Source organism: Dasypus novemcinctus, chromosome 24 (assembly GCF_030445035.2).
Source record: "Dasypus novemcinctus isolate mDasNov1 chromosome 24, mDasNov1.1.hap2, whole genome shotgun sequence".
In the NCBI taxonomy this organism is placed as follows: domain Eukaryota; kingdom Metazoa; phylum Chordata; class Mammalia; order Cingulata; family Dasypodidae; genus Dasypus; species Dasypus novemcinctus.
In genome coordinates, this window is record NC_080696.1 from 36,351,710 (window position 1) to 36,362,818 (window position 11,109).

Here is an 11,109-nt window from a genome sequence, read left to right on the forward strand (position 1 = left end):
ATTGTCCTGTGCTATGTGAGGTATTACTGTTTGCACATTTTGCCCTGTAAGGAAACTGAGGTTCAGAGGCATTGAGGCCCTTGCTTAGGGCCTCATTGCTGATAAGCCACTATTTGAGCCTAGATTCCTTCACTGAGTCTGTGGGTTTCTTTTTTTCTTTACTGCTGGGTTCCATCACGAGGACAGATGAATTTATGGCCTTGATTAGACCAGAAGTCCTCCACATGCCCAGCTTTTCTCTTCTTCTTTGAGCCTAGCCTGATACTTCATCTTACTTCCTCGGTCATAATATTTCTCCATAAAGGTACTAATAAAGGCCCAGACATCTCAAGTATGGAGAGCTTCACCACTCTACAAGGCTTTTAGCATGTTTCAATCCAAGAGTCTTTCTCTGCTCAGAAATCTGCCCCTACCACCCCCAGAGTTCCTTTGATTGGCCCTTTTTTTGTTGTTGTTATACTTTTATCTCTCACCGGAGGGTCCTTCAGACCACCCTGTCAGAATTCCAAGGCAGCTTTGTTTAGCCTAGTATGATAATCAGTTCCCTCAGCTGCCCCCTATGCCCTTTCTGATTGTATCCTTGAGACATGCTCTGGTTCCCAGGGTCCTTCTGGACAAGTGGCCCAGGGCAGGTCTCACAACTTGCAGTGAGTGATGTGCAGTCTCTTGTTGCCTCCTCCCTATCAGGAGCACAGCCAGGACACAGATGCGGAGGATGGGGCCTTGCACTAAGAGGTACGGGGTCCTGGTGGGCAGGGGTGGGAAAGCAGTGAAGTGCTGATCTCTAGGAGGCCATGCCTTTTCCAGGGTTAGGCGAAAAGCATCGTGAAGCAGACCTGGTAGGGTAGCACTGTGACCAGATATAAGGCCCTTCATCCCTAGCCATCCTCCCACACTCCCTTGTGGTTGGGGCTAGTGGGCTGAGGAAGCAGCAGTGTGCTAGCCAGGCTGCTCAACAGGGCTTTTTGTTCAGCGTACTCTGAGTGATGTTGCTAGTCTTCACCCTTGTGGAGTTCATAGTCTGGTGGAGGTAGATACAAATTATCACCCAGTGTCAGTAAAGTGACAACAGGGAAGTCCAGGGACTGGGAAGGTTATGGTGAAGCTGAGCCTGCTCATGATTGAAGGAGAAGCATTCTATACCAAGGGAATAGCAAAAGCACAGAGGTATAACAGTCCTTGGTGTGTAGGAAGCAGCCACAGCCTCATAACTACAGTTCTAGCTTTGCATGGTAGGAAGAGGAGAGGAAGCTAACTGCCCATCATCAGAGGACCAATTGTGAAGGGTCTTCTGTGCCAGGTTTAAAAGCTTGGACTTGATCCTATCTTGGGGAGGAAATACCAGGAGCTGCACTCACTTTATCTGATATAATTTTCAGCAACCCTGCAAGGTTGTGATCGTGCCATATAATAGATTTGGAAACTGAGACACTTAAAGGGTATAGGGAGATACCATGTATCACCTAAGATCCCAGAATAGTAATTGGAAGAGCGTAGATTTGAACCCAGAACTGTGTGGATCTTAAAGCATACTCTGGCCACTGTTGACCACCCAAATCTGCCCTACCCTAGAGAAAAGCCAGGCCAAATGTTACTCTGCCTTCTTTGGCCCATTTTCAAGGAGCCATACTCAGAGCAAGATGGGCTTTGGTGGAGGTAGGCCTCAAACAGCAGTGCCGCCAGGGAGGTGTCTTGAAACATGAAACATTCATGCTATAGGATACTCCACAAGCAAGGGCTTTCCAGAGCAGTTAAGTTTAGGAAATTCTGCACATTCAGTCTTTCTCTTAGAGATTCATGGTTTGTTTTACCAAAAAAGACTTAAGTTTTACCTAGTTAAGCCATTTCACAGGTAAGGTATGGAAGCTCAGATAAGGAAATAAAGGCTGAGGGAGGGGAAGACTTGCCCAGGATTACATGACCAGAAGATTATGAGGCTAGAGTCAAAACTCAGGCATGTATCTCTGTCTGCAAATACCATTCCAGCCTTTCTTCTTCACGACCCATTAGCAAGAGCATGAGGATCTCTTCCTCTCAGTCTTAGTCTCTTCTTTGTCTCCCTCTTTCTCAGCCGGACAGGAATGATGGTCACCGGGAGGAAAAGGGTGTGCTCTGTCCCAGGCCACAAGCTGGGCACCCACCCCTGGATGCCACCCCCCAGCAGGTACCAGAGGAGAACTGGCAGCAGGCACCTTGTCCCTACCATGTATCCCAGCCAGTGACACATCTTCTCCAGGTGGAGCTATCCGCCTTCCCCTTCCCTGTGCACACCTCCCTGTCTGCACTGCCCAGGCTAGAGGGCAGAGCACAGAGATCTCCTCACTCTGCTTCCCATCTCAGGATACTCCCACGCTTGGGGTTTTTCTGTAGGTTTGGAGAGGGGAGGCCACAGGGAGGAGACCCTGACAATAAAGAGATTGGATCCCAACCTGCTCTGAAATGGGATGATCTGTATTTTCTCACAATAGTATCCTGGTCCTCCTGCCCAACCAAGAAGCCAGGGTGTATACCCCCTCCTGTTCTCGTCCCCTTCACTCTTCCCTGCCAGAGAACATTGTCTAAGGTTCCTAATACCACTACATCTGGGGTTTAGTTTTTCAGCTAAAATGACAGTGTAAAAGTGGCTAGTTGGATTGTTGGGGAGAATTAGATGTGCCAGTGACCACAAGAGTACCTTGGTGGCTGAAGTGCCAGGTGGATGTGATGGCATCAGTGACCACTTGATCACCCAGTGGTAGGCTGAGGCCTTATTCTTTCCTGAGCTTTTCACTAAGTCAAAGGTCTTAGCCAGATCAAAAATGATTCTAGCATCTACTGCCTTTTCCATCTTTTTTTGCCACTATCCTAGTTTAGGACATCATGATTTTCACTTGGACTTTGTCCCCTTCCCGACTTCCCAACCTCCAGCTTCTCTTCTATCCCATTTCCCACTTGCTACTGGCCACCAGCCACCACAGTGTTATTTCTGAAATATGCCCCTTCCCTATATAAAACCTCATTATTGACTGTCTCCTCATCTTTAGGACAAAATCCCAGCTTCTGAATGTGGGGTACATAATTCTGCTTGCTCTGGTCTCTCTTCTCTCGTTACCACCTCTCTTTACGCATTTATGCACAACCCTTACACTTCAACACACAAGACATCCTTGTGTCGTTCACATTTGTTGTAGGAGCATTCCATTTCAGTTACCTCAAGCAGTAAGTTTGCATCAGGATGCACATGCATATCCGCACCTGTACCATCATCTCTAGACATTTGCTCTACTTTCTCTAACAACTGGCTGGGCTCCCCCACATTTTGGTTTCTTCACAGTTTACACATGGCCCATCATGTCTTCCTAACTTCACTACTTTTCCCTTAAGTCCCCATCACAAATTGATCAGTTTCCCCACATTCATGTTTGCAAGAAAGAGTCAACTGCCACAGCAGATCCTTTTGAGTCACCCACAGGTTACAAGTACCCACTCTGATCCCAGTAAACTGGGTGATACAATGTGGCCACTTGGTCTGGTCTTTCTGGTTTGAGGCTGTGGATGGGCAGGCACCCAGAAACGTAATTTGTTCCAGGCTTGGCACAGACTCTTCTTTTTCCTACTTTCACCACCTGGGAAATAACCACTCATCATTAGCTGCTGCTGCTGTCACCACCTGAGAAGCCCCCAGACGAGCCTGCTGCTCTTCTCAAGAACTGCTCATCTCCTCCTCTTGGCAGCCTTCCCCCAACATAGAACATTTAATCCCATTATCAGAAAGGGGTTGAACTGGATTTACTTCCTTCCATCTTTCCATGTTCCTCAAAGTTTCCAGACCTGCTGGAATCCTTATTAGAAATTCCCATATCCTCCACCAGAACTGCCCCCTGGGCTTAGAAGAGTGCTCAGGGTACTGTTAGGTTTGGAAACCCGAGGAAACTCTTTTGTCTTAGGCCTCTCTCACTCAGTTGCCCTTCTCCCTGCCATCATTGGCAGGGCAATGGTCTGAAGCCCTAGAGTGTGACTCTGGCTTTCAGCATTCTCGAGCTCTGCAGGGGTCTGACTGGCCAGCCCAAAAGCAGGCAGATTTATGGACCCACAACTGAGCCAGGGGCTCCTGGTTCTTTCTTCGCCATTGCCTCTTGGTTTAATTTCGAACAATATTTCTGCCCCTTCTGAGCATTAGCTGCCCAATGGGGATATATCAGTCCCCATATATCAGCCTGCCAGGTACCCTAGGCAATAGCAGTGGAGTGGCTGGGGGTTTTGTGAAGAGATGAGCCACATCATTATGGTGGAGGCTGAGTCCCTCAGTCAGAGAGTCAGGCCTTGGGTAAGAAATTGGCATCTTGGAACTGGGTTGAGTTCTGGCCTATCTTAGTCAAAACAAAAGACTTCAATCTGGAGAAAGGAAGGGGCTAAGCCCACAGGGAGTGCCCCATTCCCCAGAAGAGCCCTTAGTGGGACACTCCCCTTCAATCCTTGAACCTACAATCTTTCCTCGATGTCCAGTAGGCCAGAGCCCAGCTCTGTAGTAGACCTCATGTTCTTGGGCAGTTCATGCTGTGAAGCCAGGGTCACATGGAGAAGCCATGTGTACATGTTCCAGCTGACTACCAGTAATCAACTGACAGACCTGAGTGAAGAAGCCTTCGAGATGTCGCCAACCCCAGCTACCGACTGCAGCCCGAGAACTGCGTAAGAACCGCCTAGTGGATCCCAGTGAAACCCCAGTATCAGAAGTGATAATAAAATGATTGTTTTAAGCCACTAAGTTTTAAAATGATTTGTGATATGACAGTAGATAACCAGAACAGAAACTGATGCTTAAAGAGGTTAAGAAGCTTGCTGTAATTGCAGAAGACTTGGTTAAGAGTATAGACTTTGTACTGAATTTATAAACTGTTGTGTGACTTTAGGCAAGTCAGTTAATCTCCTTGAGTCTCATTTTCCTCACTTGAAAAATAGAAAAGAACACATCCTTATTATGAAAATTCTTTTTAATAAATAAGAACATTTATTACCAATGCCGTCCAGATTCAGGTGGTTTTTCTCTTAAAAAAAAAAAAATCCCACCCCCACCCGCCCCTCAGGGAAACCAGTAAAAGAATAGACCATGATTTCCTTTTTTTTATCCCCTCTACTTATTTATACCCACCTGTTCCAAAAAGTATTTCACGCAGCTGACAAAGAGAAAACGTACAGCAAGTTATAAAAATAAGGCAAATAAAGATAAGGGTAAAAAGGCTTTTTTTTTTTTTTGGTGTTCCCACACCTTTGAGTTATTGCAGTCAAGAGAGGGATGTGCTGACTCAGTCACTAAGCCTGTGGGGGGGAGGCTTGTGCTGTGAGCAAGTAGACACCTCCCTCTCTGACTGATTTCTGGGCTCTTGATGTGTACAAACATAACCGTCGCTGCACCTCTGCCTCAGTGCACCTCAGTTGAAAACCCACATCCTTAGGGTATGCTTCTACAAAGGTGCAGCATCTGGGCCTTGTTTGAGCAAATGCACAGGTTTGGCTTTTCTGGGTACACACAATAGAAACTTAGAGGGTTCTCACTTCCTGACGTGGATCCTATCCTTTTCCCCATTGGTCAGTCTTTTCTAAGAGTAAGGCCCTTTTCTTCCCTTAAGCCTACTTTCGGTGGCTCCTCCCTCCCTACATACTCTGACATCTTCCTGATTACACAGGGAGCTGCCAAAGGCCAGAGACTGTCTCATTTGTCCTTGCCAATAAGTGTTTTTTAAAAAATCAACGTGTGACTTGGTCAACCAAATGATTATGGAAAAGTTTACATAGCATTTACCAGATGTTTTGCTAAATGCTTTACAGATTGTATTATTTACTTGTTTTTTTTTTTTTTCAACTTACTTACTCTCACAACAATAACCCATGGTAGGAAATAGTCATCCCTAAATTATACATTGGGAAACTGAGACTCAAGATTGAATAATTTGTCCAAGATCATGTAACTGGGAAGAGGAGGCAGGATGCAAACTTGGGCAGTACCCCCAGTCAACCACCTGTTTCACCTCTTGAAATTTCTTTCATTCTTGTGACAAGTCTCTTCTGCCTCTCTGAAATTTTTTTTTTTTTTCTGCCTCACGGCAGCACCCCTCTATGCTCTTTTTTTGTGCATGCTTTCTGGACAATCTAATCTGTGGCCAGACTGCATATATGCCTCCATAATCTCCACCTCCAATCAGTTCTTCCCCCTAAGCACCAGAGGGTATATTCAGATGCTTATCAGATAGGCTACATTAAATGTCCACAAGGGCCTCATCCTCCTGCCTTGTCCAGCGCTCAGTCTGTTTTTCATGAGTTTTTCATCTTGGGGAATAAGGACCATCCACGCTGTCACCCACCCCAGCATCCTCTACCCCTCCCCCAGTCAAGTCATGTTCATTTTATTTCCATAGTATGTCTTGTCTCTAACTCCTGTTCTTCATCCACCCCTGGCTGAAAAGGTTAGGCCCTCTTTATGTTTTACCTGGACTTTTTCAATAATCTTTATCTCCTTACCTCTTACTACCCACCAGTCTTTCCTCTACCACTGTCAGTTATTCACTATCCACTGAATAAAATATATACCTTTAGTATGGCATATAAGCCCTCCAAGATCAAACTCTCTGTCTAGCTCAGGGGTTCTTTACCTTTTTTTGTTCTATGGACCCAGGGCCCTTTCTCAGAATGTAGCAGCAGATAGTTTTATGATACTCAACATCAGAGGTCAGAGAAAATAAAGATAATACGTTGATTTTTTTCAATTCAGTCTCACAGATCTCCTGAAGGGGTCCCTGGACCCCTGGTTAAGAACCCCTGTTCTTAAGCTACATGGAACCATTTGTGGAAAGAGCTGTGCTATTGGGCCTTTCTTCTCCACCTGCAATTTCCTCTATAGGGAAAGCTCTTTGACTGCTCCCACTTGTTATCTTTCATAGCTCCGTTCAGAAGTCACCTTCTTAAGCACAGCTTTCTGGCCTGAATTGGTACTACTTTTATCACAGTTCTTAACAGATTATGTTTATCACAGGTGTGCTCATCTGTCATTTTTAGTAACTACAAGCTCCTGGAGGGCAGACTGCCTTTCTTTGCAGGCAGACATTAAGACTTTCATATGTGTGACACTATTCATTGAGAGGAGGCATTGCAGAATGGTTAAGAGCACAGGTTCTGGAACCCAAATGCTTGGGTCTGCCTCTTGGCTCTATCACTTACCAGCTATGTGACCTTGGGCAAGTTATTTAACCTCTCTGTCTCCATGTAAACATTTCTATAATGAAGATAATAGTATGCTTATCTCAAAGGGTTGCTGTGACGATTAAGTGATATATATATATACACACACACAAAATATATATCAGGGATAACCTAGAACAGGGCCTGGCACATAGTATTAAGGACTTTGATAATATAGCCATTATGTAAGTGATTATTTAACAGTCCCAATTCTGGGTCACAAAAAGGTATGTGCCATAATCCACCAGTACATGAGGAGCTGAAAAATGAAATAGCATTCAATTCTGAGGGGCCAAAATAGTTCTGATACTAAAGCAATTGCCACTTATGATATGATTAGGTTTGACCAACTTCCCATTTGAGATTTTGGCTGTGACTTGGTTTCTGACATATTCAAAAGCTTGTGAAAATCTATAGCTAATTTTTAAAAGATGTCCATTAAAATGGTACCCTTTAATATGAAGAGTATCAAATAATACTTATCCCTTATAATGGCTGGGTTCCCCAGTGGCTTCAAATATGCTAATATAGAAGCCAAGCTTTCTTAAGTCTAGGAGAAGTGATTAAAAGGGTTCTGAGGTATGTATAATTTTATTAGAGGTTTAAAAGGGTAGGAGCTATGGCAGCCAGAGGGGACCCAGCAGGAGTATGTTTTGTCCTTCTCTGTAGAGCAGTGTCATTAATGTGACCAAGTTCTAAATCCTTGGGAAAGTTTGATGTCCCAATGGCCAGGAGTAAAAGGGTTTATTGGGTTTTATGCCAAGAGAAAGGGAATCACTAAGATAGGCAATCACCCCCAAATCAGTCTTTAACAGCAAACCAAAAAGCCTACAATCACCAAAAAGAAAAAGAAAAAGAAGGGAATACCTACAGCTCCCAGGATTTGGTGTGAAAATGGAGGGAACTGATTAGTGGGGCAAACTGATAACTTGAGGAAAGGCTCCTGCCTTAACCCTGGAAGTTTAGCCTAAGGAAAAGTATCAACAGAAGGAAAATAGTTCTACGTGCTAGGCAGGTCAACAGGATTAAGCACTTTATATACAGTATCTCACCATTCCTTTGAGTAGAAATTTTCTCATTTTATAGATGAGAATACAGATTAATAACCAATGGCAGAGGAAGATTGCTACTCCAACCCATACTCAAACATCATCAAGCCTTAGCAAACACATTAAACACTCATATAAAATTGTTATTTTATGCCATTTTTTAAAAATTACAAAGACTGTACTAACTTGGAAAACATAAGGTTAATACTAAAATGCGATCATGGTTGAAAAATTAAGAGTTTTAAATTTTAAACTATTTTTACTTTTTAATTTAAAAAACACTGCATGCTTCAAAACCCAACTTCTAAAAATCATGTTGCAGTTTAATATTTTGTTAAAATAGCTTTATTTAGGGAAGTGCCTGTGGCTCAATCAGTTGGGCTTTGTCTACCATGTGGGAGGCTGTGAGTTCGCATCCCCGGGCCTCCTTGTGAAGGCAGGCTCACCCGCACGCTGCGGAGAGCTCCCCACCTGCAAGCGCCACGGAGAGCCGACTCACCAAGGTGATGCAACAAAAAGGGAGACAAGCAAAAAACTGCATATAGCACACAGCACATGGACACAGAAACCAGACAAGCAAGCAAGCCACAAGGGGTGGGAGGTTTATAAAAAAGCAGAAAGCACACAGCAAGTGGGGGGACAGGGGGACACCACAAGGGGGGGGATGAAAAAACAAAACAAAAACTTAACATTGCCAAAGTGAAGGATCTGGAGGGGGACCCTGGGTACAGTGCTGGGACTTCAAACACACATTATGGCAAGGTCATCCAGCCCAGCATTTGTTTCTGTGAACACTTATTCTACAAGTTTAATGTGGAGAAGGGAGGGGAAGTTTTACAAAATTGTGCACATTTTAGACCCCTTCTAAAAATACCCATTCGTTGAAACATTTATGGAACACCTACAACTTGCTAGGCACTGCTTGCTCTTGGCATAGGGGATACATAAGTGAACAAGCAAAAATCTCTGCTCCTAGAATTTTATGTTCTGGTTGGCTTGAGAGAAACAATATTTTAATACTGTGGGCAGGGTCCTGAAGTATAGGAGTGAGCCATGTGGTATCTTGGGGAAAGTGTTTCAGGCTTTTCATTTGTTGAAGGGGATAATGTGGAGTCCAGTTTTCTAAAGACTAGAGAGAGAACAGTATCCTCATGCACAGATGAAAATAATGTACTTTAGCATACCAGTCATAGAACATTCACCTATTCTCAAATTTTGCTATACCATGGAACTCCTCTTCTTTTGTTTTCTGGGTTTTTTGGTTTTGTCTTTTGGCGTAGGAATGACCCTCAACACTGTTTCCTAAGACAATTTTGGAAATGACAACCTGGTTCAATTCTCACAAGCAAAATTTGGCTTTTAATCAGAGGCTCTCCATTGCCTTTTTTTTTTTTTTTTCAAAGGAGTTACCACAGATTGAACCCAGGACTTCATGCAAGGAAGCACTGAGCAATATCCACTCCCCAATGAGTTGGTTTTTCCATTTCCTTGTTTAGTTTTTAGGAGGTACCAGGGATCAGACCTGGAACCTCATACATGGGAAGCAGGTGCTCAACCACTTGAGCTACATCTGCTCTTATTGCCTTTGCTTTGTCACTCCATAGCAAGGTTCCTTCCAGCTGAGCTGTGATTGGTATGAGGGAGCAGAAATAAGGCTGGTGTTATTGTGTACTGGTAATGTAGGAGCAACCCATGATTTCCAACAGGTTCAATGTAGAATCAATCTAAATTTAACCAAACAGTATGAGAAACCCGAATATCTTTAAAGGGCCAGGATCAGTCTTCAGAATCTGTTTTGAGAGTGAAGTTAAAAACGGGTTGGTTACTATTGCCAACCTGCCAAACTATAAAGTCCTATGCTTTCCATAAGGACCACCAATAAGAAATAAAACACAAGGACAAAAGCAACAGTGCAAATTAGACGAGGCACTGATCCTTGCTTTATTCATATAGTAACATCCAACATGTTAGAGCTTGTTCTTCAAATTCCTAAAATGCCTTCAAAAATTTGAGTTCTCCCCAGTAGTATCATAAAGTAATTTTCAAATTACTTGCCAGTAAAACTGTAGATTGTGTGGGTATAGATACAGAGAGGCAAGTGGGATCATAAACAGCATTTAGATTCATCATGGCACTGGTGGCAGATCAGCCAGTGTGTGGTTCCTTAGGAGGACATACCAAGTTGAGGAAAAGCTTCTTGCACTGCTTCATGGCCAAGGTATCCTACAGCACTTGGTGCGTATATGAAAATTAACTGTCACAGTGATTAAAAACAACATGAACAAGATAGTAGGGGCTGATGTGCCTGCTCATGGCCTACTTAGGAACAGTTAGGCAACAACAAAGCAAGGAGCAGTATGTATGCCCTTATCCCAGTTAAGTGCAAATCACAGCACAGGCAAGGAAGAGCTTTTCCCTTGTGCTCCAATGGAGCACCTCTGGATTGCTCAGTCCTCAGTAGGCAGAATTGGAGGCACAGAAACATGTCTTGGTCACATTCAAAAGCTGCTTTTAAAATAGAAAAAACATTTGTGGTGGGCCTTTTTCAAACTGGGGGGAAAAAAAGCTGCTGCTAGCACCACTGTTGGCATTTCCACTGGCCTGCACATACATCACTTTCTTGTCAAGAGGAAAGAACTAGGGTTTTTCTTAGTGTGGCAGTTATTAGAGGCTGGTTTTGTTTGTTTTAAGGAGGTACCACGGTTCCAGGACTTCATAAATGGGAAGGAAGCCAGTGATCTACGATGGCTCTCTGAGGCTGTTTCTAAGACCCTGTTAGAGAGTACCTAGTACTTTGTGCACTCTCCCTCATTTTGTAACTGCTGGAGGACTTAGCAATAAGGTA

The 11,109-nt window shown here is 43.9% G+C and overlaps 1 protein-coding gene across 16 annotated transcripts in view; it reads left to right on the forward strand.

The window, feature by feature from the left end:
* Positions 1 to 11,109, forward strand: part of RALY (RALY heterogeneous nuclear ribonucleoprotein) — a 138,790-nt gene that overhangs the window by 117,598 nt on the left and 10,083 nt on the right. For 6 of the 16 annotated variants that reach the window (XR_011647309.1, XR_011647310.1, XR_009183198.2 and 3 more), the window contains one exon: positions 3,569 to 11,106. The exons of 2 other annotated variants lie outside the window; for them this stretch is intronic. Coding sequence is in view for 6 of the 14 variants with exons in the window: in XM_058286919.2 (XP_058142902.1) it covers positions 688 to 732 (45 nt within the window). In the remaining 8 variants the exon portion in view is untranslated. Of the gene's footprint in view, positions 1 to 687; positions 736 to 2,071; positions 2,429 to 3,568; positions 11,107 to 11,109 lie in introns of those variants that run through there. 8 more of the 16 variants (XM_004462525.5, XM_058286920.2, XM_012526776.4 and 5 more) reach the window with 4 other exon arrangements.